The sequence below is a fragment of the Thermothelomyces thermophilus genome, chromosome 2 (assembly GCF_000226095.1).
Source record: "Thermothelomyces thermophilus ATCC 42464 chromosome 2, complete sequence".
Taxonomy (NCBI): Eukaryota; Fungi; Ascomycota; class Sordariomycetes; order Sordariales; family Chaetomiaceae; genus Thermothelomyces; species Thermothelomyces thermophilus.
In genome coordinates, this window is record NC_016473.1 from 2,229,410 (window position 1) to 2,254,390 (window position 24,981).

General features: G+C 56.5%; 10 protein-coding genes across 10 annotated transcripts; 4 read left to right on the forward strand and 6 right to left on the reverse strand.

Moving 5' to 3' along the window:
* Window positions 1–1,531: 1,531 nt before the first annotated feature.
* On the reverse strand, window positions 1,532–2,539 carry MYCTH_2019888 (uncharacterized protein; the record flags this gene model as incomplete). Its single annotated transcript, XM_003661541.1, has 2 exons — window positions 1,532–2,271; window positions 2,323–2,539. Coding segments are annotated over 2 exons (957 nt in total), but the record flags the coding sequence as incomplete, so codon positions are not given.
* Window positions 2,540–3,677: 1,138 nt separating this feature from the next.
* MYCTH_2301155 (uncharacterized protein) lies at window positions 3,678–5,386 on the reverse strand. Its single transcript, XM_003661542.1, has 4 exons — window positions 4,988–5,386; window positions 4,726–4,849; window positions 4,491–4,640; window positions 3,678–4,428 (listed from the first exon to the last, which is right to left on the reverse strand). The coding sequence occupies exons 1-4, from the start codon at window positions 5,213–5,215 to the stop codon at window positions 3,764–3,766; spliced, it is 1,167 nt and encodes a 388-aa protein (XP_003661590.1). The 5' UTR covers window positions 5,216–5,386; the 3' UTR covers window positions 3,678–3,763.
* A 1,404-nt stretch (window positions 5,387–6,790) lies between these two features.
* On the forward strand, window positions 6,791–9,279 carry MYCTH_2301159 (uncharacterized protein). The gene is made up of 7 exons (XM_003661543.1): window positions 6,791–7,166; window positions 7,221–7,306; window positions 7,361–7,481; window positions 7,551–7,664; window positions 7,721–7,966; window positions 8,015–8,764; window positions 8,814–9,279. Exons 1-7 carry the CDS (start codon window positions 7,136–7,138, stop codon window positions 9,143–9,145), a joined length of 1,680 nt encoding a protein of 559 aa, XP_003661591.1. The 5' UTR covers window positions 6,791–7,135; the 3' UTR covers window positions 9,146–9,279.
* Window positions 9,280–9,643: 364 nt separating this feature from the next.
* On the reverse strand, window positions 9,644–10,624 carry MYCTH_2301160 (uncharacterized protein). The gene is made up of 2 exons (XM_003661544.1): window positions 9,934–10,624; window positions 9,644–9,873 (listed from the first exon to the last, which is right to left on the reverse strand). The coding sequence occupies exons 1-2, from the start codon at window positions 10,486–10,488 to the stop codon at window positions 9,691–9,693; spliced, it is 738 nt and encodes a 245-aa protein (XP_003661592.1). The 5' UTR covers window positions 10,489–10,624; the 3' UTR covers window positions 9,644–9,690.
* A 7-nt stretch (window positions 10,625–10,631) lies between these two features.
* Window positions 10,632–11,846, forward strand: MYCTH_2301162 (uncharacterized protein). The gene has a single exon (XM_003661545.1). The coding sequence runs from the start codon at window positions 10,795–10,797 to the stop codon at window positions 11,698–11,700; it is 906 nt and encodes a 301-aa protein (XP_003661593.1). The 5' UTR covers window positions 10,632–10,794; the 3' UTR covers window positions 11,701–11,846.
* A 319-nt stretch (window positions 11,847–12,165) lies between these two features.
* Window positions 12,166–13,989, forward strand: MYCTH_2301163 (uncharacterized protein). The gene is made up of 2 exons (XM_003661546.1): window positions 12,166–13,002; window positions 13,104–13,989. Exons 1-2 carry the CDS (start codon window positions 12,442–12,444, stop codon window positions 13,941–13,943), a joined length of 1,401 nt encoding a protein of 466 aa, XP_003661594.1. The 5' UTR covers window positions 12,166–12,441; the 3' UTR covers window positions 13,944–13,989.
* A 50-nt stretch (window positions 13,990–14,039) lies between these two features.
* On the reverse strand, window positions 14,040–14,968 carry MYCTH_2314601 (uncharacterized protein). The gene is made up of 2 exons (XM_003661547.1): window positions 14,726–14,968; window positions 14,040–14,634 (listed from the first exon to the last, which is right to left on the reverse strand). The coding sequence occupies exons 1-2, from the start codon at window positions 14,757–14,759 to the stop codon at window positions 14,390–14,392; spliced, it is 279 nt and encodes a 92-aa protein (XP_003661595.1). The 5' UTR covers window positions 14,760–14,968; the 3' UTR covers window positions 14,040–14,389.
* A 782-nt stretch (window positions 14,969–15,750) lies between these two features.
* Window positions 15,751–18,763, forward strand: MYCTH_100744 (uncharacterized protein; the record flags this gene model as incomplete). Its single annotated transcript, XM_003661548.1, has 4 exons — window positions 15,751–15,957; window positions 16,012–16,663; window positions 16,814–18,544; window positions 18,693–18,763. 4 exons carry the CDS (start codon window positions 15,751–15,753, stop codon window positions 18,761–18,763), a joined length of 2,661 nt encoding a protein of 886 aa, XP_003661596.1.
* Window positions 18,764–19,152: 389 nt separating this feature from the next.
* On the reverse strand, window positions 19,153–21,252 carry MYCTH_2090403 (uncharacterized protein). Its single transcript, XM_003661549.1, has 6 exons — window positions 20,821–21,252; window positions 20,654–20,721; window positions 20,579–20,584; window positions 20,213–20,520; window positions 19,913–20,146; window positions 19,153–19,812 (listed from the first exon to the last, which is right to left on the reverse strand). The coding sequence occupies exons 1-6, from the start codon at window positions 20,898–20,900 to the stop codon at window positions 19,450–19,452; spliced, it is 1,059 nt and encodes a 352-aa protein (XP_003661597.1). The 5' UTR covers window positions 20,901–21,252; the 3' UTR covers window positions 19,153–19,449.
* Window positions 21,253–22,276: 1,024 nt separating this feature from the next.
* On the reverse strand, window positions 22,277–24,832 carry MYCTH_2301169 (uncharacterized protein). Its single transcript, XM_003661550.1, has one exon. It carries the CDS (start codon window positions 24,751–24,753, stop codon window positions 22,420–22,422), a length of 2,334 nt encoding a protein of 777 aa, XP_003661598.1. The 5' UTR covers window positions 24,754–24,832; the 3' UTR covers window positions 22,277–22,419.
* Window positions 24,833–24,981: the final 149 nt, after the last annotated feature.

Here is a 24,981-nt window from a genome sequence, read left to right on the forward strand (position 1 = left end):
CAAAAGCCATATGTGCTGATCGTTTTGAGTCGGCCCTGCCAGTCTGGAAGTCTTGTGTGGAGACGGACTGGGGATGGCTTGAGACGCATTATTAGTCGTGGGCTTGAGACCGAAGTTGCTGACAACGTGTCCCGTAAAGGAATCAGAGGTCGGGCACTTGGAGGCCTCCTCAAATATAGCTGTCATGGCCTTGACGCTGCAACCACTTGACCTCGTGGGAATTGAACAAGAAGCAGCACCGACAGGCTGCCGCGATGGATCCGGTCTAGGGCCGAGGGGGAGAACTCGCCGAGCTTCGTCTTGCCGCATGTCTGTTCGCTTGCGAAGAGATTGTTCCTCTCTTGAGACTCCTAAACGATCACAAGATTGTCGTCTGTCGGAAAACCGTCCTTTTGTCATCATGTTCCCGGAGAAAACCTGGAATGGATGAGACTCACCCCTGGAGCCGGATGCTTTGTCCAGCTCCGCACCGCAACGGTGCGTGGGGGCATCTTGGTCTAGAGAATAGCCGTCGAGTCCTCTAGGTATATTTCTTCGAGCCGTCTGCTTTTCAGTGTAATCACCTCGGCTAGCATCACCCCCCAGACTCGATTGTCGTGGTCCGACATGAAGCTTGTGTAGCGGCAGCCATGCTGGGTCATCCAGTTCCATGCCATCCCTATCAGTCTTAACAGAACCTGGTGGAGTGTTTTCAGGATTTAGGGTGTGTATAGAAGCAAGAGACATGCGTTTCAATTTCCCTGCCGCCAGCTGTGATCTCCCAAGTCTGGGAACATCTACCCCCAGCATACCACTAAGCGGCGCGTTATCCTTGTTTAACCTTGGTGTTCTGAATGCATTTTTCGTCCCGCCTGAAGCCGTCATAGGTTGACACACGACAGGTTGCCAGCCTATGGACTTCAGTTGAGGGGGATGGAGTTCCGTCTCATCTGCGGGACAGGAAGTAGATTCGCCTCTTCTCCGGAGTGGTGTTTGGGGCATGCACGGAGGGTTGTTGGCTGTCCCATCGACCGAAAACCTGGCACGATCTTTGAAGCCTGAAGATTCCTGGCCAAAGGAGCTTAGAACTGACAATCTCCCTTGGAGAGCCTGAAGTGGCTTCTCCCCTAACGTTTCACAAGAATCTGCTGAGAGGTAACGATTTTGTTCAGTATGGAGACTGTTGAGGTTTTCAGGACGTCTGAACTTGGCCGCAGACGTCTCCTCCGCGGGCGGCGAGAACATAGATACTCCGACACTCGGGATTCCGCTGGATAATGGTCTCATGTTTGTGAGCCGTCGACGCGATGGTACAAACGGTGCCCGTAGGCTCCCATCCGTATTACTCACTGTTACTGAGTTAGCTTCCCAATCCTTTATGTCCGAAAGGATAAGAACAGATAAACTTACCAAATTCAGAAGCAGCACTCAACATAGGCGGTGATTCGATGGGCCTAAAAAAAGCATTGGAGTGGACATGCGGCACACTCAAGGTAAAGCCCGCTGGATCGGATGCTCGCAGGCTAGCCCTTCGTTGAAAACAATCTTTACGCGACCTCGACACCCACAGACTCCTCATGTGCCTGACAACTTCCCGCCAGTCCGTAATGAGCATTTTGGTAACGTTGTTTGCCATGTATATCAGGTCCACAGGCGGAGGGGTTTGGTGGACACCTTCAGAGGCTTCAAGCCTCCGGCATTCCTTTTTCCCTTCATAAACCGTGACGGAAAGCAGCTTTGGGTCCGAGGTGCTGCCTGTGGCGACCAGGCTATATGAATCCAGGAGGTCACCGACTAGGAGTGGGCCAAACACAATACCAAGAGCTTCGCATCCCATGAGGTCGGAAGAGGAAAGCGGTCTTTCGTCATCGTCCTCTCGTGGTGCCTTCTCGGCCGCGCTTCCAATTAAGCAAAGTAAGCCAAACACGGCGCATATCAAGTCGCGGCGAAGCCGGGGCTCCACGGCCCCGATGGCTAGCGCAATCAGCTTCGCCCTAATCTTACGCTGCCTCGTATCCCCGAGATCCGGTTCGGCTTTGAGCTGGCCCTGAATAGCAACCAGCGCATCAAGTAGGGAGAGAGAACCCAAGATGCCCCCGGGAAGGCCGGATAGCAGTCGTTTGAAGGTTGAGGCGACGTCGTGTACCCCGGCTTTTATGTGGGACGGCAGATTGGGCCAGCAAGTGGTGCTGGAAATCTCGCCAGCATCGCCCTCGGCACAGTAGTAGTCGTAGAGAGCTTTGACTGTGCGGGCTGATCCGGGTATTCGAAACACGCCTCGCGTTTTTGCGCCTGTCGTTGTGTCAGCAAGCCGTCCAGGACTCGATGGCAATGCTAGCGTACCATGCTCTACAAGGTATTGCACAGTAGCGCGGAAGCACGTAGGAAGCAGAAGAGAAGCTGGAGAGTATTCCGACGGCAAATACAGCTTGCTGCTGCCGCAGAGGCGGACGAGGGACTGCAGATCCTCGTTCTTGAGACTGTCCCTTTTGGCCCCCTTCATGAACTGCAGTGCCAGGTCGCCGACGCTTCGCTTGGTCTTGGTCCTCTGGTCTGACTTCACTGAGCTGGCATCGCTTGATGTCGAACTCTGGCGCAGGAAGTTGCGCGAAAACCAGCCTCGTCGTTGTCGTTGCGGGGACTGACTTAACTGCTCGAATGTCAAAAGGATGAAGAGAGGATCCAAGATTGAGCGTGAGCCAAAGGGAACTGACAAATGATGGATTTCGATGAAGTAAAGGTGATCTGCGAACGCCATACTACACCAGTCAGCCTAGTCCGGCCAAGTTCACCGCAGATCAGACAGCGGGAGTACAGCCCAACCTTCTTTGCGAGCCTGTTAGACTCTTCAACAAATCTGACGCGGGCCTCAGAGTAATCGGCGTCCGAAGTCTCGCCAGAGTCTCCGCTCAACGAAGTCCATGTCCCGCTGGCTGCATTCGTCCACCGCTGGCGCGCTGGGACGGCAAGATGACCGTCCGTTCCGGAGACAGACAACCGGACCCGAGACTGTTCGTCATCGCGGGGGTGTTGGTTGAGGTGGGAGAATACGCCCGGGTCCGTCAACGGTGTGCCGAATAAGTCTTTCGACGAGACGTACATTTTTTTGGCGCCGAGAATATCGCGATCTCCAGCAAGAATAGCTGCCCTTTAACGACAAGATAGCAGTCAAAACGCGAGACCGAATATACTGCAGCCAGCAGGAACGCGAATCCGACAAAACCTGCCTTGGTCCAGAGGTGTAGTATCCGCGACCGATCCTAGACGTGCCAGAACGGACGGCGCTGGTCTCGCTGGAAGGAGAATGTATGAATCTCTGGCCACTGCTTCCGCCTTGCGTTTGTGTGCTTGGTTCTTTCCTGTTGCTGAAACAAAAACAGAAGCGAACCTGCGTGCACCGGCTCGAGTAACTACGAAAGAAGAGGCAATTTGGTGATGAGCTGTTTCGGGTGTAATTACTCGATCGGCTAGTGGTTTCCGGTGTCGCCCGCCTGACAGATCGGGGAGGAACCCAGTGCTCACGGACTTGGTCAATGTGTTGCAGAAATTCCGCGTCGCCTCTTTTCCTTGAGAGTACAAAGAAGATCTATACCTTGGGTAAGAGAGACCCATGCAGCCATGGTATTCGTTATCCACATCCCCCGTCCCGACGCCGTGCAAATGCAAACCCGAGTCAAGCCGGAAAAAAAAAGTAGGATACTGAGGAGCAAAACGGACCCTCGCAAAGCCAGAACACCAGGATCATGCTCAGCAGGGTACGGATGCCTCCGGCAAAGGCACCATGCTAGCCGGCCCGAATATTGTCGTCTTCCGCCCCGAAGAGTAGGACGTGCTTGAGGATGTCCGAGAGGGAGATGATGCCTTTGAGCCGGTTGTCGTCATCCACGACGATCAACCGATGAACCCTGGATTTGCGGATCGTCTCGAATATGGCATCGAGACGGTCGTCTTCGCTACACGTGTAGATGCCAGGAAAGTCATCGGCACGCTTCGAGAGAGCCTCTCCAACCGAGGAAGTCAATTCGTCGTAGGCCCCGCCCTTGATACAAGGAATGACGTCGACAGCCTCGAAAACGTTCAGGACCTTGTTCTCACTGTCGATGATCGGCACCGCCGAGATGTTGTGCTTGACCATCAGGTGGATTACGTCTAGAACGGAGTTGTTCATGTCCGCTGTTGCCAGGTTGGTATAGGTGCCGAGACCGATTTCCCTCACTGGCTTCCTCAGCAGTATCGTGTGCTTCTCGTTGTTGACGGCGATGAACTTGAGGATGCGGTACTGCGTGATGACGCTAACCACCATTTCGCGGCCCGTCTCGTCGTCGACATCAACCAGGGGGATCCTCCTGGCCCTCGTCTTAAGCATCCGACGGCATGCCTCGTATAGGGGACGCATTGGGTGGACCGACACCGTCTCGAGGGGCAGGACCCCGATCGCTCGTTCGATATCTGCCCGGTACCTCTCAGTCCTTTCATGCCCATGCCCATGTCGAGCGGCAACGGATACCTACCTCGGAGGCTACTGAGACGGAACTTGTCAACCTGATCGATCTCGTCCGGGAATTGGCAGTAGTACTGGATCACATTGATGTAGTCAGTGCTCGTAAGCAAGCCCGCAAAGGTCGAATTGGTCGAATCCCAGAGCGGCGCGGAAACGATGCCTGCGCGAGATCCAGTCAGCGCTTGTTGCGCTTGTGCTACTCGAGACCGTGATCCGACGGGGTATGTGATATGGGAATGGCTTACCATTCTGGATCAGAATGTTGAGACTCTTCCTAATCAGGAGCTCGGTGTCGAGCACAATGAGACGAAAAGACAGCGGAAGCACGTCGTAGCTGGTCCGGACCTTGAGGAACTCGCGAATGCCTCGCTGTTTGCCATGTCAGCGGGTTGGCTCGGAAACAAAGCCCAGAACCCAGAGCCCCGCATCGCACTCTATCTTTCTGGGGAATCCTACGATGCGGGACACCGGGCCGGTCGTCATTGTCTCGGGGATGGGCATGCTCACCAAACCCTGCATCTGGTCCCTGTCCAGCGCGCTCGGCGTCTTCTCCGACATTGTGCGACTGGGAGGCTTCGGGCGGAGGTATGACGAAGGCGCGACAAAGGGGAGCTCGTGACCTTGGCGCAAGGGCAACTGCTGCCCGCTACCATTTTCTCCGCCGGCGGGCGTGGGCGCCCTAGCGCTGCGGGAGCCAGGATGTGCCTCTTCAGCGGGAGCACGAGGGTCGTCCATTTTTATCGTGATGGTGCAACACACATCGGGGAAGCGTTCCGTCAAGGTAAGGTTAGGTCAGTCGTTTCGTTGGCGCTGCCTCGGGCTGGATCCAGCGACAAGCACGTTGCCGCTCGACAAACCGAAGACCGGAGAAACAGACAAAAACCTAAAACGCGCTGCTTGTGTCGCTGAAAGAGACCTCCTGAGGCGACAATCGGATGTCTTTTTGCAGTCTTTGCCCTATGCACCAGGCCGACGCCTCTGCAAGCGGTTTGCTGTTGGGAGAAACATGAGCAATGGAAGTGAGGGAGGTAGGTTGCTCTGTCCGGAGTTCTCCGCTTTTCCCTGATAAGAAACCCGTCATGGAAGCCGCCCTTGTCGAACACAAGCAAAGGAGGTGTAACGCCCCAAAGCCAAGTCCACAAGGTACATGCCAGGTGGAAGTGGGCGTTCGGTGTCGATCTCTCTACGTCCGTACTTCTGTGTGGTTTGACGGGTGGCGCTCCTCCTCTTACCTACGGATTACTGTGCAGCAGATCACTCGAGGGAAGACCTTCAACTAATGTTCCCCATCTCTGAGTGAACATTGTTGGGCTGCTCGATTGGCAACCCAGCCCACTCAGTTTCTGGATGCCACGCGCAAGGAGCCGGAGTGCGAGATTCTAGCAACATAAATGGCCCCAGCAACGTATCACTGTGATGCGTGCTTCAACCAAACCACAGCCCCCCCGAACCCGTGTCCATAAAAAGATGTGTTAATACATCGGCTTACCAGAGCAAACCCGATGTTACTCCGTAAAGTGGTGTCGAATCCTGTTCTCGAGGAAACAACTACCCCGCGGACGTTGAGATCCCACCTAGCCCCACCCACTTGCACCAGGGCAAACTCGAGGTTCCGAGTCTTTCAGAGAGCCATGATCTTGTGTGTTGACTTTAGACTCACAGGCTGAGCTGAACCTACTGGGGAGCAGGGGCACGTAGTGTACTGCGACAGAAGCAAGGCCGCAATGATCACCTGCTTCTGCTTTCAGATGCAATGCTGATATACCGCGGGTTATAAGGCACTAGGTACACCGTACAGTACACACTAAGTGCGAAGAGGGCTCTGGGGGCTTGCAAGCCCTGCTGAGGCAACTGAATCCAGAGATACCTAGAAAAGTCTGGACAGGCGTAGTTATCTTACACAGAATGCTCTAATATGCTGTTGCTTTGTGCATACAGCGGATGCAACACCCTGGCGACCGAGATGATTCTCCCCAGTCTCGGTCTTCGTCTACTGTGGTACGAGTGCGCAGAACGATGAACCTCTGTAGACAATAGGGCAATATACATGAATGCCACAACACTTATTTTTCAAAAATTCTCAGCTACATAATCAAATCTACAACGGCTCATTGATTGGTGCCCTGTCCAAGAATCTGCAAAGTACGGGGATTGCAGATGTCTCAATACTGATCAGTCTTGGAGCGAGCGGTTCACAAACGCTCGTGATGAGGCATCTTTCCAGGAAAGGCCCGTGCACTGGCTAAGCGAGACCCACATCATTCACATCCAACCCCCAGAGTTGACGAGAGCAAGGCGGCGAGCCAGCTTCGCCAATCCCCTGCTGGATCCACCCCGTTGAGTTCCTCCCTTCCCGTGGTCTCTGATGCAGCTGACCCGCCAAAACAACGAAGCAACTCGACCGACAGTCAGTGTCCGCCAGCACAACAACACGCGCGATCGGACCCGAACGAGACACACATAGTTGGCGGGTGGCTCTTTGATGTTCACTTTATTGAGATTAAACATTCCGTGAAGCTGTGTGTCTGCTGCGACCGAGCGCTGACTGTCCGATTCGGAACCAAGGCTTCAGCTGAAGGTCGACCCAGCAACTCGAGGCTGCCCAGGTTATCAACATCGGTATTGGAACCACGGAACCTCCTCCTATTAGCGGTCATGGGCATCTGCAGCTCCACGTGCTGCGGAGGTACGGTTGCGTAGCTGCCCCGTTCCCACCTGTCGGGTATGCTAACAAGTTCAGGCAAATCCCGCGACGCCCTCTACGAGAATGTGCTCGCCGAGAACGAGCGGGAGGCCGTCGCGGACCTTCTGCAATACCTCGAAAACGTTAGCATAAACCGTTGCGCTCCCGTGCGCCGACTCTCACTAACATGGCTGTAGCGCGCCGAAACCGATTTCTTCACGGGCGAACCTCTGCGGGCACTGAGCACCCTCGTCTATTCGGATAACATAGATCTTCAGCGGAGCGCAAGCTTGACCTTTGCCGAGATCACCGAGAGAGGTGCGTGTGTTCGAGAATCGACGGGTGGTTGGATATCCTGACCGGTTTGTCTAACATGGCGTTCCTTAGATGTTCGGGCTGTTGATCGGGACACACTCGGTCCCATTCTTTTCCTTCTTGAAAACCCAGACATTGAAGTGCAACGGGCAGCCAGTGCCGCCTTGGGCAACCTTGCCGTTAATAGTAGGTTCCAGTGCCGAGTTCAGTCAGGAACGGCGGGGACTAACTCGTGAACCCAGCCGAAAACAAGGTTTTGATCGTCCAACTCGGCGGTCTGCAGCCGTTGATCAAACAAATGATGTCGCCCAATGTCGAGGTTCAATGCAATGCTGTCGGGTGCATTACCAACCTGGCAACCCACGAGGATAACAAGGCCAAAATCGCCAGGTCTGGCGCCCTGGGCCCCTTGACCCGTCTGGCCAAGTCAAAGGATATGCGGGTGCAGAGAAATGCGACCGGCGCTCTTCTCAATATGACGCATTCTGGTGGGTATTCACTTCACTTCTGGCCAGCTCCTAGCTAATGCTCGACAGATGAGAACCGGCAGCAGTTGGTGAATGCCGGCGCCATTCCGGTCCTGGTCCAGCTGTTGTCATCCTCAGATGTCGACGTGCAGTACTACTGCACCACTGCCTTGAGCAACATTGCCGTCGATGCCGTCAACAGACGAAAGCTTGCCGAAACGGAGCCCCGTCTCGTTCAGTACCTTGTTAACCTCACGGAATCCTCGTCGCCCAAAGTTCAGTGCCAGGCCGCCCTGGCGCTTCGAAACCTTGCGTCGGATGAGAAGTACCAGCTGGAAATCGTTCATGCCCACGGTCTCAAGCCACTCCTCCGCCTTCTCCGCTCCTCCTACCTCCCGCTTATCCTCTCTGCCGTCGCATGCATCCGCAACATCTCGATCCACCCACAGAACGAGTCACCCATCATTGAGGCTGGCTTCCTGAAGCCCCTCGTTGATCTACTGGGGTCGACGGACAACGAGGAGATCCAATGCCACGCCATTTCGACGCTTCGCAACCTGGCGGCAAGCTCAGACCGGAACAAGTCACTTGTTCTTGAGGCTGGAGCCGTTCAGAAGTGCAAGCAGCTCGTCCTGGAGGTACCGGTTACGGTCCAGTCTGAGATGACTGCCGCGATCGCAGTTCTTGCACTCAGTGACGAGCTCAAGACGCACCTTTTGGGGTTGGGCGTATTTGAGGTTCTGATTCCCCTCACCAAGTCACCCAGCGTCGAGGTCCAGGGGAACAGTGCCGCCGCTCTGGGCAATCTTTCGTCAAAAGGTGGGTTTGGTGGACCGGAATGTTTTATGCTGTGCTGACAGTAGAACAGTGGGCGACTACAGTATCTTTGTCCAGAATTGGACGGAGCCGAGCGACGGTATCCACGGCTACCTCAGCCGATTCCTTGCTAGCGGGGACGCCACCTTCCAACACATTGCGATCTGGACCTTGCTGCAACTGCTCGAATCGGAAGACAAGAAGCTCATCGGTCTAATCGGGAAGTCGGATGACATCGTTGACATGATCAAGCAAATTGCCAACCGCCAGATGGAGTCGGACAACGAGGCCGAGGATGACGATGAGGGCGAGGTGGTCAATCTGGCTCAGCGGTGCCTGGAACTACTCGGCCAAGGTGCATCAAAGAGCCATATTGAGGGCTGATAATAGCCCGTACTTGTTGTGGATACAGGCTTTCTACTGTCCCTTGCGTCCGTGATCTTTCTCTCCTTTTTGTTTTCTCTTTCCATGTTTTTGTCTGGTTCATTGCGCATTGGGCCGGCGTGGAGTTGCGGCGTCAGTATCTTGTCTATAAAGGAACGGAGGTCGGGGGTTCTGGAGGGAGTGTATACTGCGGATGAGCATTGGAATGGGCTTCTTCGGTGGGGATGATTCGGGTTGTTGAGTTTTCTTGCTTGGAACCCTCGACTTCATGGCTGGCTTTACTTTCTTTTGTACTATGGCGCAGAAGAGTGATGCGGATGACGACGCCAGAACACCCAACACACCAACGTACCCAGCGGTTCTTCACGATACCTATATTTATTACCAGCAGGCCAACCCTGATTTAATGGGTTGGCATGCCCTAACTGATGTAATTAGAACGCACAACTGAAACATAGCCACCGTTCTGACAGGTACCTACATTTCCGAGCTTCGACTTGCTGCAAGCAGTAAGGTTGGTTTGGTGACGCCGAATTGCCACAACTTCAATCGTCGGATGGGCTGCTTGCCTTCCTCAAGGGATTGGTGATCCACTTAAACTCTGAGAAGGGCCTCACCGTGGCGATGACCTTCCCTCGGATCAGTGCCAGCGGCACGGGACCAAAATACCTCGAATCGCGTGAAGCCACCAGATTATCCCCGACAATCCAGCAATGACCCTTTGGAACCTAGACGCCCGGGTTAGTTTTTCCCTCTAAGCGAACCATAGGGCATGGTCACTCCCGAACCTGAATCATACTTGGGCCCCCTCCCCCACCGCCAGCAACTCCCCCGCCGTCAGGCGTATCCATCAACACGTAGTCACCCGGGAGGCCCAGCACCCGCTTCACGCCGACCTCGTCGTTGATGGGGATGTTGTACGCCACGACGTCGCCGACCGCTACGCCCCGGCCAAACCGGTGCAGCTTGGATACCAGCAGCCACTCGCCGAGTACCTCGAACGTCGGCAGCATCGAGGGCCCCGAAGCGGGAGCCATCGAGATGACGTACTCCCAGAGGAGGTGCGCAAAGGCGACGAATTTGAGGGTGGCTAGGATGACGCGAAAGGGATGACCGAGCCAGGAGGGCTGGCCGCCGGGCTTGCCCTTGCTGCTGCCGCCATGGGAATGAGGGTTGGGGTTTGAGGTTGCGTTGGTTGATGATGATGAAGGTGCCGGTGATGGCAAGGAAGAAGAAGATAATGGTGTTGAAGATGGTCTTGGTGAGGAAATAGTTGACTTGGGGTTAATTCGAAGCGCCGTCGGCCTTGGAAGGCGGCGAAAACGGGGGTTTAAAAAGGGCATGTGCGCCGAGTTTTTGTGGGGTTAGCCGCTCATGTTCATGGTGATGGTTGATGGTGATTCTGATGTTAAAGTATTTCCGGTACGGATATGGATTACGGAGACTGAGGACGGAGTATGCCGTAACATCCCGTCCCGGACCCGCAAAACTGCCAAGCTTCGAAACTTGCTACTAAAACTGAGAGAGCTCTTATAGGCTGAAAAATGTCCGAACAGACGTCTACTTTCGTTCCTGAGACTCGAGGAACTTGCGACCATTTGATTCTTTTGTAAATTTTTCTCTCCCCAAAGCCGTTCACCAATTTAACCATGAAAACTTCGCAGTGTCTTTTCAACTCGGCGACTGCAATCCGCAAGGTCTTTATCAGCAATGCCGCGTCATTAGAGGCTCGAGGGCAGCTGCAGCGCCTGCTGCTGCCCAGCATGGCCGTTCCCATCCAGCGAACATCGTTCTCGTCCTCCTCGCAGCGGCCCTTCTCCAGCAACCAGATTGCGCGAGCCCGTTATAACAAAAACCGCCCTGGGAATGAGGGTGCTCCTGCCAACAATGACCGCACAATGCGCGACTATGACATTGTGTTCCCTTGGATCCAGATTCGGCAGGAAAACGGTAGCCTCACCGAGCCGCAGAGGACAAGTGCCATCCTCAAGAGGCTTGATATGGGTCGGCAAAGCCTCGTTCTGCTCGCCACACCGAGGACAGACGCGTCGTCTAAAGGCCCAGAGTACCCAATCTGCCGCATCGTCGACCGCCAGGCCGAATTGGCGGCGCAGGCCGAGAGAGACGCGCTCAAGAAGAAGATGCCCAAGGTTGTGAGCAAAGAGCTGGAAATCAACTGGGCGACGGCGCCCCATGATTTGCGCACCAAGATGACGCAACTCAAGAAGTTTCTCAGTAAGGGGTACCAGGTCCGGGTTACCATGATGCACCCGAAGAAGAGAGACAAGAGGCGGGCATCGTTGGACGAGGCGGGGGCGTTGTTAAAGACGGTCGAATCTACAATTGGGGAGGTTCCCGGGGCCAAGGAAACCAAACCAAGGGAAGGTTCTGTGGGAGAGACGCTCGTCTTGCTTGTGCAAGCGCCCACTGGGGGCGGCTCAGGTGCGCCAACAGAGACGGGATCTCCGGAGGCTGTCTCGACAGACGCAAGTTCTACGAAACCTTGGCCAGAGCCGGTCCTGCTAGCAAAGAAACCGGAGAGTACCAAAGCATAGTTATATGGAAAGAGCACACCCGTCGTACTGTGCCTTTTTTTTTCTCTGTATAATAATGGCGACCAGGTCCGCGACCCGGTCACAGCTGTATAAATGGTTATCCTCACCTTCACTTCTAATCGGTGCGTGATGATGCTAAATGAGAGCAGTTAGAACAGCGGTTTGTGTTTGTTACTATAGTATTGCTGTACATGCATGCCGAGCATGCCTCACGCTTACTATGTAGCTCTCATTTTGCCCCGGCTACGGAGTATGTACAAGTACGGAGACCGCGTTCGGTTCCTAGCCAAGGCTAATAATGCCTCCCACCGTCAATTGTCATCGCAAAAGGCAGCAAAGATGAGCTCTGCTTCGAGAACAATGCTTAGCAGGGGTAGGTGCCTTCTGATTGGTGGTCTGCAAGCCGTTCTGCATGGAGGCGGGGCGCGGGGCAAGGCTGCGCGGCATGTTTGCGCTCTGTGACTCAATTCCTCAGTTCCAAACTTGAGGGGCCAAATTTCACTTGATCACACCACGCTTTCAGGTTAGTGACGTCGCGAAGTACGAGGTACCGCCTTCGCGCGAAAGCAGGCACTACGCGCTTATCTGTTCTTGAGAAAAAAAGAGAATCCTCAGGTGGTTACACGATCCTGAAGACGCTCCGGCAGCATCCCTCTGCCCCGCGCACCACGCAATCCTGACAGTCACCGAACCAAGTACCATACCCTCGAGAGTCTGGCGCCGAGCACTGCCTCCCAAATTATGCCCGCCGAGAACAACGGACCCCCCAGTAACGGGGCTCCGAGCGGAAGCGCAGCCCCGGCCGCACGAGATGGAACTGAGAACGCGCCAGCATCGGCCAAGTCAACGGCCCCTCCCGCCGACACAGAAAAACTCACGCCGGCCCAGCTGAAAGCCAAGGCAAAGGCAGAGAAGGCAGCGAGGCGTGCGCAGGTGAAAGAAGCCAGGGCCGCTGCTCAATCGGCATCACCTGCCGGAGACAGAGGCGCCGCCGCAGATGCGAAGGGAGGCAAGAGCAAAGGGAAACAGGATGGGCAGCAGCCCCAGGGCAAGGGCGGGCATTTGCAGGTGCATCGCCCGTCAGTCAGCGGGCGGCGGCCATCTTCGCCCATGACAGAGAAGGATGTTAGGAGCGCCATCCCCGACTGTTTCAGCCATGTGCCAATGGCAAAGCGGATATCGACATCCCAGGCGCACAAGGATGTGCACCCCGCCGTGCTGGCCGTCGGACAGCAGATGGCCACATTTGCCCTTAACGATAGCATCTCCCGCCTCAAGGCAACTCTTTTGGCGTTCAGGAAGGTTAGTGGCCAACTCCCTTGGAGCACACACAAACACACACACATATATATATACACACGCATACGCGCACACATCGAACCAGCGTTCTCACCAACGGCCAGGTTATCGAGTCGTACGAAACGCCAAAGGGAAACTCATTGTCTCGTCACTTCGTCCCGCACGTCCTCAACCCCCAGATTGAATACCTCACCGAGTGCAGGCCAATGTGCTTTGCTATGGGCAATGCCATCAGGCTGTTGAAGGGCAAAGTCAACAAGTTCGATATCGACACGGCCGAGGACGAAGCGAAGGAAGGTCTCCTGGAGTGGATCGACTTTTTGATCAAGGAGCGAATCACGCTGGCCGAATACGCCATTGCTCGGAACGCTGCTCAGTCGATCAACGAGGGCGACACCATCCTGACCTACGGCAGGCATCGGCTCGTCGAGAAGACGTTGCTCGAAGCAAAACGCGACGGCAAGTCGTTTGACGTGACGGTGATTGACGACCCTTTTCAGCGCGGCGGCCTGGAACTGGCAAAGACACTGCGGCAGGCCGGCATTCCGGTACTCTACTCCCCAAACCTGGGCGGCCTACGGCCCAAGGTGGCCGCGGCGTCCAACGTCTTCCTGGGAGGAGAGGCTATCTTTGCCAACGGTTCACTCCATGCGCCGTCGGGGACGGCCGACGTAGCCATGGCCGCCACGAACGCCGGCGTCAAGGTGATCGTTCTTTGCGAGACGATCAATTTCGACCGCGACCGTGTCTCGGTTGATTCGCTCACGTACAATGAGATTGACCCTGAGAGGAACACGGCTGATTCTTTCCGGTTGCTGTTTGACAACACCCATGACAAGTACATCACCGGCGTCATCACCGAGTTTGAAAGCGGAGGCGGCAACTCGCCAGCTCAGGCCATTTTGGCCTTGCTAAGGAAGCAGGAAGACCCTCTGATTGATTGATTGATTGATTGCTCGAGATGAACCGGGTCAGCGGGACAGCGAAGGTGCAGGGGGCATGGTCAAGGGTTGGGCAGAAATGCACAGGAGCTAGCTAGTGTAGTTGAAGCCAGGCCGGGGGGACCTCGACGCCCAGATATCTGTCGGCCCGCGCTGCTTTTGCGGCTTTGGGGCCCGTCGAGCGCCGGGACGGGCTATCTGAGGAATCAAAAAGAAATAATCTTTGTACATTCGAATCTGGCTCGCGAGGAATAGCTTGCTCGCTGCTTTTCGATCCTTGCCGAAAGGGCCAGGGTCGCAGTCCGTTAGGCCTGTCTCTCTCTCTCACTCTCTCACACACTCTCTTTTTACAACCCTCCAGCAGCATCCCGTTTCGTCTCCCCCCTTTCTCCCGGCATCTGTTTCTTCTGCGTCAAACTCCAGCATGACAACCCACATCCTTGATTGATTCACGCAGCGGCCTCGCTCGGCGCGGCCGCCGCGGCCTTGGCTGCCCGCTCCGCCCTCCGCGCCCGCTTCTCCAGGATGGCCTGCTTCCGCTCCTCGAGCATCTTGGTCTGCCGCTCATCCACGCCCTGCAGCCAGTACCCGAAGCTCGCGCCGACGCCGCCGAAAACCGGGTACGCCCAGAGAGAGCCCTTGTTGAAGAAGGGACGCATCTCGATGCCGAGCTGCCAGAAGCGGACGACGATGCCTGGATTAGAGCGTTGAGACGCAGGTGGTTAGTCTGCTCGTGTCGTGTGTGGGAAGGGGGGGCCGGGGCGGGGGGGGGGGGGGGGATGTACCGAAGCCGGCCCAAAAGAGAACTCTGCTGACCATCTTGATGGGTTGTGTGTGGTTGTTGTGTCGTTGCTCGTGACTCGATTGGAAATCGCTCGAGAGCCCGGGGGTTTTCTGGTTCCGGAGAGTGTTTTATCGGGAACTTCTCAGAGATTTCAGAGTATGTTCCTCCTCTGACGAGATCCCGGCGTCGACGGAGTGGAATTGGCGCTCTGGGGGAGCTGTTCGCTGCTTGGAAGCTTCGTGATCTGACGTTGCGATGGTTTGCGGGCAATTGGCTCCTTCGTCGAATTGCAAAGCCACCTTCCGATGGGGTGGCCTGTGCGCCAATCCCCAGCTCATCAGATGCCAAATCGTTAGCATGAGGCGCTGGTTAGTTATTCCAACAGTGTGGCTTGATCCCTCCCCTGCCCTTGTCTTTGTATCATTTGGTGCCTTCAACCTGCATAACTAGTACTAACTAACTACACGAGTACTTCGTACACACATGCGATCGTAATCCGTACATACACTACAGATTACGGATGTCGCTACCAAAAGAACTGGCTCACCGCCAAATTTGACCGGCAGAATGAATCCGCTAAAAGCAACGTAAAGTACAGTGGGGCAAAGCACTATAGCCACTAAAGCCTAGGCACTGTGGCCGATTGTTAGTGAAGATACCTTCTAAAACTTTAGCGACCTTGTATGGTCCGTGCACAAAGGCGGTGAGCCAGTTCTTTTGGTAGCGACATCCGTACACAGCAGGCTGTCCCCACCCAAATCTTTACGGGCGGTGCACGCCATCTCCAAACGCGGCTTGCACCCGATCGATCGCGTGAAGAACTGCGACGACCTTTCGCACCTTGGATTTCCAGATTCCACCTCAACAGAGGTCCTCCCTTGTTCCGTGTCTTGCCCGCGAAACCATCAGAAATGACCTGAGCAACTGCACGGCACTTTTGCATTTGCTTGCACGTCCAAGCAGAAAGGGCAACCACCACATTTTCAAAGTTTCGGCGACAAACCACGACGCCCGTCATTCGCCGTCATGCCTGCTGCTCTCGAGCCCTCTGCTACGGCCGCTTCGGGCGAACAGCAGATAGTCGCGCCTCCTGCCCCTAGAAAGTTCAAGGCATCCGACCTGCCGCTGCCCTCAGCGACGCGGACGGCCATCGAAGGGCTCGCACACGCCTTCAAGAAAAAGGGCGGCTACGACGCCATCCGGAAACAAGTGTGGGAGAAGTTTGAAGCCAGTGTATACAGGTCTGACACCGCCTGGGTTGCTAAGGTTGCTAACGCGCGAGACCAGGACTACGAAGCCCAAGTCACCCAAGCCATTCTCGAAGTCGCCGAGCAGGAGGTCGAGCGCAATCCCACGCAGCTGCTAACTCTCGAGCGAGGAAAAGCCGCTGCCCTTATTGATGGCGCGCTCGACCGCGGGGGCGTCTACCAGAAGGCGGAGGAGCTCATCAGCGCGCTGATCGACAGCCGCGCCATCGAGGAGCACATTCGCCAACTACGGCGCGCCGAAATCGGGGACGAAGCCGCCGAGCAAGAGCGCATCCGTGGCGCCAAGACAGACGAGGAATATGCCGCCGAAACGGCCGCCCGCCGGGCCGAGCGGGAACGTGTCCGGGCCGAGCTGAAGGCGGTTGAGGAGAAGAAGCGACAACTCGAGCGTGAGATCAAGGCGAGGGAAGATGCCAAGAGGCGCGAGGCCGAGAGGATCGCTCGGGAAGAACGGAGGAAAAAGGAGCGCGAGGAAGATGAGCGGAGGGAAAAGGAACGCCGCGAACGCCGCGAGAAGGAGAGAGAACTGGAAAGGGAGCGCGAGAAGGAGCGTGAGCGTGAGCGTGAGCGTGAGCATGAGAGTCGAAGAGAGAGGGAACGGAGCCGCGATTGGGATAGAGATCGTGACCGCGACCGCGACCGAGATCGCGACCGAGATCATGACCGAGATCGTGACCACCGTGATCGCGACCGGGATCGGGATCGGGATCGGGATCGGGACCGCGACCGAGATCGTGGTCGTGATCGTGATAGGGATCGTGACCGAGATCGTGAGCGGTACGGTGAACGAGGTTATGACAGCTACCGAGGTACTCCAAGAGATCGTTCAAGGGATAGGGACCGTGGAAGAGAGAGGGATAGGGAGAGGGATAGAGAGAGGGACCAAACGCGGGATCGACGAGATAGCCGCGAGAGCAGAGCGAAACCGTCCATCGATGGCCGAACGGACGAGGTTGAAAAGAAGCTCAGCAAGGAGGACCACGAACGGCTCGAACAGGAAGCTCTGGCTGACCTTCTTCGGGAGAGCAAGCGCGTTGCCACCAAGCAGCCCGAGTTGGAGGTTGATGAGACACTTGTTCCTCCCCCAAAGAAAGCAAAGCCGGCCTCTGCGATTACCCCGATCCAGCGCCCGGCGACAAAGCTTTCCGAGCCCAAGGCTGTGGAGGCTAAGACGTCCGCATTAGACTCGAAAAAACCCACGGATTCTAAAGACACAAAAGAGTCGAGCAATACCAAGCTATCCACCGCTTCTAAGGATTCCGAGGCGAAGCCCGAGAGAGGTCGGACTAGGAGTCCTTCCCGCGATTCACGAGCCCACCGCGGCAGAGATAGAAGCCGGTCCAAGAGCGTTGACCGCAGACGGAGGGATGCTCGCTCGCGCTCGCGCTCGCGCACTCCTCGGCCCCGCGACCGTAGCCGCTCTCGGCGGAGGAGCCGGTCAAGGTTCCGCGACAGGAGAGCTGAACGGAAAGACGATTATCGGGACGACCGCCGTGACGAGTACCGCCACAGTCGTCGCGACGACTCCCGCTCGACAAGGAGAGATGACCGCAAGGAAGATCGAAGATACGATTACAGAGACCGGAGCAGGTCTCGCGACAGGGCTGACCGGCGGGAGCGGAGCCGTTCCCGTCTCAGGTCGGCGAGGATCGACGACAGGAGGGATAGGAGCCGCTCTCGCCGCCGTGATCCTCGCGACCGCAGTCGCTCACCGCGCCCAAGAACCGAACGGCGGGATCGCTCTCGCTCCCGCCTGCGATTCGGCCGCAGGGATAGAAGCCGCTCCCGATCCAGGGACCGTGATTATCGTGACAGACGAGAACGCAGTCGTTCTCGCGCTCGCAGCGACCGAGATCGCAGCCGTGACCGCAACCGCGAGAAAGACAGGATCAAAGAGGAAGATAGGGAGCGACGACGCAGGAGCCGCTCCCGGTCTGCGCGGCCCCCTTCCCGCATGAGCCACACTGACATGGAAGCGTGGAAACAAGCCGAGGTGAAAAAGCGCGAACAGGAAGCTAAGGCCTACCTGGCGGCCCAGAAAGAGGCTAGGGAGAAGGGGCTCCCGGTGCCCGGTATCGACGATTGTCGGCCAGGAGATAGATCACCTGATCTCAAGCGCAGGCGCGACCCAGAGGAACATGATCGATACTTACCTGGCGACCGAGATCGCCACCGAGACCGGGACCAAGAGCGCGACCGCATGGACTACCGAGGCGGCGATCGTTATGACGGCGACCGCGATCGGCCGCGAGACAGAAATCGGGACCGGGACCGGGACCGGGACCGCGACAGGCGCGACCGTTCACGCGATCGCGATGGAGACCGCGCAAGAGACGACCGTCGAGGCACAAGACGCCACAGCCGGTCGAGAAGCCGTGAGCGCGATAGGGACAGGTCAAGAGACAGAAGTCGTGACCGTGACCGTGACCGTGACCGAGATCGGGACAGCCACTATCGCCGCAGCCGGCGCGAGCGCAGTGTGTCTTCTCGGCGCGATAGAGATTGGGACCGGGACCGGGACCGAGACCGAGATCGTGACCGAGATCGTGACCGTGATCGTGATCGGGATCGAGACCGAGATCGAGAAAGAGATCGAGATCGGGACCGAGAGCGTGAGCGTGATCATGGGCGGACTCGACACGACAGCCGGACACGGAGCAGAAGTCGTGGCTAGAAGCTACGATTTGGCTGACGACCCAGGCCTGTCACACTCGCCGAATCTGCCGCAGGCGGAGAAAGCAGCTCGTCTTACCACGCCAATGCGTAATTAAATCGAGCCTATCGCGTTCACCGGCACAAAATGGGCCGGGCATTGACGGGGACAGAGACAGCGATTAGAGGAGTGGGGGGCTGCGACCGGAGGAGCCGGCTTGGCAAGCGAGCCAACGTAGCTCAAGCTACACGTATGTAATGTGTTTCGACGAGAAAAGGAGCATTGGCGGTCATTCAGCGGGATCATTTGGGCGCCAGGGAGGAAAGGTTCAAGGAAGCAGAACAAAACACCAGTGGTAGTAAGCCGGACCGGGGCGCCTTTGCCTTTCGGAAGAATATAGCCTACTGAGCCAAGCGGTCATCTCCCGTGAGATTGTTCGTAATAGAAACACCACAAATACTGTCCGTTCTTAGAACACTGGACTGTTGCCGAGTGCGCTTGCCAAGTGTGACAGGGGCCTAGTCAACCCTCCTCTCCTGTATATTGTCTTCTCGAGATGTCCTGACCACCAACCAGCAAGCCCGATGACAGTTTCAAGTCTCTTTGGATCATCACAGTGTTCTCTGCTAGACCAGAGCGACCACATGGTTTGGTGCTTCCATTGCGAGCGGTGAAATCAGAACCATTGTATGTGCACAGGAACCCCCCGTTTCCCCTCAAGGGGAGGGAGTTAACCTTATCCTTATTAACGTCATGCATGTCCCATCCAAGAATCCCATTCTCACCATCCCACTCGGTCCAAACCTACGACGTCCCCAACCCGCCCAACCGCCTCATAACGTCCCCTCCATCAAAGAACGCGCCGACAAGAAACATGACGACCAAGGCGCCAAAGGCTAGAATCAGCGCCCTGCGCACAGCAGGCGGTAGCCCGCCCCCCTGCTGATCGTCCGCGCCGCCCTTGGCAAAAGCCCAAGCGGCCTGGCAAAGAGACGCGATCTGCTCCCCGCCGAGGGAGTAGTAGAGGAGGCCGGCCAGGGCAATGGTGTAGCCAAAGAATTGCAGCCACGAGATGGTCGTGCGCCAGATCATGACCGAGAGGATGACGAGGAGGATGTTTTTGAGGATGCCGGTCAGGGTCATGACGAGGCCGGATGTTTTGCCAATCTTGATTTTAAAAAAAGAAGGGTTGAGGCGTTAGAGAGAGATGCGAGGGGACTCGGGGGAGAATTAGGCATCGAGCGCTTACCAGGAAAACGCTGCTCACGTTGAGCATGAAGGCGACCATGGCGTTGAGCAGCAGCAAGCCGCAGCCGGCCCTGGCGAGATCGGCCGGGTCGAAGGTGTTGGCCTCGGAGCCGATGGCAATGATGATGTTCATGACGGCGCAGACGGGAGCGTAGTAGTAGAGGCTGACGAGCGGGTCCATCTTCTGGGTGTCCCCGGACAGCAGGACCTGGATCATGACGAGGCGCATGGCCTCGAACACAATGCCGCCGAGCTGGAAGAGGAAGCCGGCGAGGCTGAAGTGGATCTCGCCGAAGCTGGCGAGGGCCACGCCGGCAACGATGAGCAGGACGTTGAGGAAGCGCTTGAGCGAGGGCTCCTCGACGCCCCAGGCCCAGCTCGTCAGGAGAACGGCGACGGGTGCGGCGGCCTTGAGCATCTGGATGAAGGCGACGCTGAGGTACAGGTAGACCATGTTGCTGCAGACCAGGCTAGCGCTGTAGAGCAGGCCGATGGGCACAATCGCGCGCAGGTAGGTACGCCCAGTCATCTTGACCTTCTTGCGCCCGTCGAGCAGCGTGGTGGTCCGGGCCAGGACCTGGGTCGCGACGGATGCGAAGATGAGGTGCCAACATGTCAGGATCACGGCTGTCGACGGATGAGCGGATGAAAAGTTAGAACTAGTTCGGAGCGGGCAAGAGCATACGATATTCTGCCGACGGCAGTTAGTACTAAATCTTGCCCTAATACTCGGTTCCGTAGCACTGGTTGGAGCACTTACTGAATCCCCGACTGTCGATGATCCATTTGTTAAAGAGGATGGTCAAATTGGAAAAGAAGATCCAACTCCTGCCGCAAAGCGAAATTGTAAGCGCGATCCAAACTCGACAAAAAATACATAGATATATATGTATATGTATCTCTCCCACACTACTGGCGAAAACATACCCGATGTAGAACACCACATGGACCGATCGCTCAGCCGGGGTGGGCTTCTCAACTTGACGCTCCACATCGTCCTCGGCCATGTCGGCGCGGGACGGGAGACCGAAGGGTTCCGCCGAGTCTCCAGACAAGCGATCGGGCTTCTTGAAGGGGACCCCCGAAAAACAGGTCGCCAGATTTCGAAGCCGAGTCGCTTTTTATTCTACGGTCGAGCAAGGGAGGATGGGCGACCGACCGATGGGCATCGGAGAGGCTTTTAGCTTGAAAGAGAGAGAGAGCATCAGCCGTTCGGTCCAGAAATCACTCAATTCGGCCGCCTTTGCTGTCTTTGGCGAATGGAGGAAGAGTGCCGCCACGGGGGATGACGGTCCGAAGAGAGAGAGAGAGAGAGAGAGAGAGAGAGAATGGGCGGTTGTTGCCCAACAGGGAAGGGAGGGCTGAACAAGCTCAATGGGTAACTAGTGCGGGCCCCTTTGTTGGGGCGTTTCCCAATTTAGATCCAGGCTGTCATCAGGCTGCGCCAGGTAAGTCGTACTCGAGGTATGTGCCAGCCTACGTAGTAGTGTACGAAGTACGGATTACTTGTACGGATTACTCCGTACATACGAGGTCGCAGTGCTGACTCCGTAATCCATACAGAGCTGTGCCCCACTCTACCACAAGCAGCAGAGATCTTCCAATGGCGGGCTTCTTCCCGAGCTGCAGTGGGGAGGATCCTCTCGACGGGTCATTGTGCATGCGGGGTGGCCGCTTTTTTTTTTAACTTTGCTTGCCTTTTTATCATTCGACCTCTTTTCGGTCGAGAAGCTGTTGTTCCCGTCACCTCTGACTCCCTTTCCCCTTCCCATAATAAATATATGACCTCGGGTGCTCACTCGTCTAAGAGATCAGTGTTGGCACACGAAATATCCCACTTCTTGAGCATCTCTCTAAACTCGGAGAAAACGGAACCTCCGTCCATGACCGGGCTGTTCTTGTTGTGCGCAGGCGGGAATAATAAGGCGCCGACGCTCATGAATCGCTCTCCGATCCACTTCCCCTGTGGTCCAATTCCCCCCCAAGATCAATATTGCAGATGCTATGTCGTCTCTTTTTTTTTTTCTCTTGTACTCGCGTCATGTCACAAGACCAGAAGGGATAAACTGGTTTGCTTCGTAAAAGAGGTCGGGGATCGGGGAGTTGATACCGTACCTGGCGTACCTCTGGCACACCGCGACCACCTCCGGATGGTTACTTATAACGCACATCTCTTCGCCGAGATTATCCATGCGCAGCCCGTCAACAGGGGAACGCCTTGTTCATATGCTGGAAAATGATGTGACCATAATCGGGCATGACACATCCATAGACGCGCCTTCGCTTGCCCCTCTGATTAACTATGTTTCAAACCCATATACACATCTATGTAGGCCGGCCAAGCACTGAATAAAGCCCCACGCCGAACTGCCCATAAATCTGGCCCAAGCATGGGCGGGGAAACGGTGCCCCTCATGAACCCCTTAAGACCCAATAACGCCGTTCGCTATGCATGACAACAAGCAAGACAACCCAAGGCAGGAACTCCGAGAAATCTCTCCTCGTCCTTACGCACGCTGCGGCGGCCTAGACTTCAGTAACCCGGGAAAGAGGCTGTGGGATCGCGACGTCATCCGTCGGCTGTGTAACCAGGTCCGCAGACGGCGGACCGACATTCTGACCCCCCACCTCGTCCAGAGTCGGAACACCGGGGGTGGGTGTCGCCGCGGATCCATCGGAAGTTGGCAAGGCAGGTTGCGGTTGACCAGCAGTCTCGACTAGTCCCGGATCCTCCGATGCGGTATTTGTTGATCCCACCGTCTCGCATGGGGTATGGGGATCGCCGAGCACCACCGAAGAATCCGGGTCCTCCAACAATGTTCCATCTTCCTGCACAAGGCTTGGGCTCTGAGTGGCAACGCGGGATGCAGCGGCCGCATCGGTTATGTTGCAATCGTCTGCGGTTTGCTCCTCCTCCGTGGTAGGCTTGTCGATGTCCGAAACCAGGACTGGGTTGGGATCCACACAATCGTAAAAGAGCATGAAGACACCACCCTGGGAGAGGACGGTTTGCTCATCCACCGGGTATACGTCCTCGTCGCTTAACCGCCACCACTGCGACGGCGGGCTGTCCCGAGCTGATGCCGACTCATCAGCCTCGCTCGCGCCATTCCCGTCATCCCCCTGTCTTGTCGCCTCGTCCAAGATCATGCCCTCGTCGACCTCCTCCTTCTCCTGCCATACCCCATCATCGAACGTCTCGGCTGTTTCCTGCTTGTTCGTCACCGCATGCGAAAACACGGGATGTTTTCGGTAGCAGACGTAATGCCCATTCTCGTGACGTCCGTAGTGCGTGACGACAGCGCGCAGCTCGTATATGGGGCCGGTTATCCTAGATGGCTCCCGGTCTCCCGCAACCATAGATGCCTTGGGATCCAGCGTCCACTGCTCGACGTCCCGCGCAGCCACCGTGCCCTCCTCCAGGTGCACCCGCGCATCGGTACTACCCAAGCACCAAGGACCCAGGTCGAGCACCATGGGGAACCGGACAGCGGCCGAGTTCTTGAACATGTAGCCCGTTTGTTCGTCAAAACCAGATCGGTTAATGTGGAAAACCAGGCTCTGCGGCGGACGGGCGAGCACAATCTGCTTTGTCTTTGTCGAGCTAGCCCGCATTTTCGGCGTGAGGCCGCACTTCTTCGTCAATGTCTCTTCGTCAAACGCTTCTTCCTCCAGCGCTTCTTCCACGCTCTCCAATCTCCGCTGGAACTCGGGAACCGCCCCGGCACGCTCGGCGAGAGCTTTGATAAGATCTCGGCACATCAGAAGGGAGCATTTCAGGCACTCGACGCCCTCGATCGATTCGACCTTGGTGTAATGATCTAACCGCTCATAGAGATCGTGCTCTGGCAGGTTTCCGAGGGTCAGTGTCAAGCAGTTGAAGGGAATCAGATTCAGCCCTTCGCAATAGCCGCAGTTGACGCAGGCCACGCGCTGCGCCATCAGCCCTTCGAGCGGATTGCGCGTGATACGGGGCTCGGGACCCGGCTTCGAGTGGCCGTGAAGACTATCATAGCCGCTATCATCGCTGTGTTGGCTCGCCGAAGCATCGTAGCTGGTGCGGCCGGTTTCGAGCCCGGGGTGGTGTTTAAGGGCACGTGTCGCCCTCGCAATCTCATTGTCGATCTGATCCAGGAGTTTCGAGTAATACTCCTGCGCGTCTTGCTGCTGCCAAGTATTCATATTCTTCAAGACTCTCGGCGTCCAGAGCGTCTTGCCATTGCTCGAAGGATCGGTGAGCTCGGCGATCAGTTCGCGGAGCGTGTCGACCGTGCTAGTCGGAGAGGATTCTATCCTTCGCCCGAGGGAGACTGCCGACAGGTAGGCCGGGAGCGGCTTGAGAGCCGCAAGGCCCTGCAGAATGCTGTTCTGAAAACACGAATTGTCATAGTTCCCCAGGCCGGGTGGCCGGTCGCTCGCGGTTTTGGGTCCCAGAGCAGCGCCGGAAAGGCTGCTCAGACTCCGGCGGCCAGCCTGAGATACCGAGCCGATTATCCCGCCCCCATTGTCGATCCCGAGAATCCTCCTCAAGGCTTCGCTCTTGGCGGCGCGGGTCGGCGGCTGCGTCTTGAGCATGTGTGTTGGAACAAGCGGGGGGATTATGAAGCGATCAACGGCAAAGAGGATGCGAGCCGGAATCACAGTCACTGCCGCGTCCCATAGAAGCTGAGGGAGCGATGGGAGTCGGCGCTGTTGGCGGACTGCCTGGTATACTATGCTAACGACGAGCAGCGCAGCGGTAACGACCACGCTCGGGTTGGTGAGCCGAATCCGCAGTTGTCCGTCACTGTAGTGCTGATAAAAGTCAGGATGGCCGCGAGAATCGAACTTGCTGAGCATGCGCCTCGTGTCGGTGTTCATTTCTGTGACGAAAGGAGGGTAGCAGACCACATGAAGGCCAGGAGAGCCTGGCAAACAAAAAGACTGCGAGTACGTGGCTAGATCAGGCGTTCGACGGCGTCAAAAACAATAAGAGATGCAAAAAATGCCATTGTCCGGTAACAAGAGAACGGAGCCGCTCAGCCATGCAGATATGGGAAACAGGATATCACCGTACACAGGACAGCTGTTGGCAAAGCCAGAAAACGT

Bases quoted from the DNA above. Each gene is read 5' to 3' on its own strand.
- MYCTH_2301155 (XM_003661542.1), bottom strand. From the start codon at position 5,215: ATGGACGACCCTCGTGCTCCCGCTGAAGAGGCACATCCTGGCTCCCGC. The intron at 4,850-4,987 runs GTGAGCATGCCC...CATGGCAAACAG, and splicing joins GGGACCAGATGCAGGGTTTG to CGAGGCATTCGCGAGTTCCT. The intron at 4,429-4,490 runs GTAGGTATCCGT...GGTACCGGGCAG, and splicing joins CCGTCTCAGTAGCCTCCGAG to ATATCGAACGAGCGATCGGG.
- MYCTH_2301159 (XM_003661543.1), top strand. From the start codon at position 7,136: ATGGGCATCTGCAGCTCCACGTGCTGCGGAG. The intron at 7,167-7,220 runs GTACGGTTGCGT...TAACAAGTTCAG, and splicing joins CAGCTCCACGTGCTGCGGAG to GCAAATCCCGCGACGCCCTC. The intron at 7,967-8,014 runs GTGGGTATTCAC...AATGCTCGACAG, and splicing joins TCTCAATATGACGCATTCTG to ATGAGAACCGGCAGCAGTTG.
- MYCTH_2301160 (XM_003661544.1), bottom strand. From the start codon at position 10,488: ATGCCCTTTTTAAACCCCCGTTTTCGCCGCCTTCCAAGGCCGACGGCG. The intron at 9,874-9,933 runs GTTCGGGAGTGA...CCGGGCGTCTAG, and splicing joins GGGGCCCAAGTATGATTCAG to GTTCCAAAGGGTCATTGCTG.
- MYCTH_2301162 (XM_003661545.1), top strand. From the start codon at position 10,795: ATGAAAACTTCGCAGTGTCTTTTCAACTCGGCGACTGCAATCCGCAAG.
- MYCTH_2301163 (XM_003661546.1), top strand. From the start codon at position 12,442: ATGCCCGCCGAGAACAACGGACCCCCCAGTAACGGGGCTCCGAGCGGA. The intron at 13,003-13,103 runs GTTAGTGGCCAA...ACCAACGGCCAG, and splicing joins CTCTTTTGGCGTTCAGGAAG to GTTATCGAGTCGTACGAAAC.
- MYCTH_2314601 (XM_003661547.1), bottom strand. From the start codon at position 14,759: ATGGTCAGCAGAGTTCTCTTTTGGGCCGGCTTCG. The intron at 14,635-14,725 runs GTACATCCCCCC...GCTCTAATCCAG, and splicing joins TCTCTTTTGGGCCGGCTTCG to GCATCGTCGTCCGCTTCTGG.
- MYCTH_2090403 (XM_003661549.1), bottom strand. From the start codon at position 20,900: ATGGCCGAGGACGATGTGGAGCGTCAAGTTGAGAAGCCCACCCCGGCT. The intron at 20,722-20,820 runs GTATGTTTTCGC...GCTTTGCGGCAG, and splicing joins CATGTGGTGTTCTACATCGG to GAGTTGGATCTTCTTTTCCA. The intron at 20,147-20,212 runs GTTGCCGGCGTG...TTCCTCTTCCAG, and splicing joins TCCTCAACGTCCTGCTCATC to CTCGGCGGCATTGTGTTCGA.
- MYCTH_2301169 (XM_003661550.1), bottom strand. From the start codon at position 24,753: ATGAACACCGACACGAGGCGCATGCTCAGCAAGTTCGATTCTCGCGGC.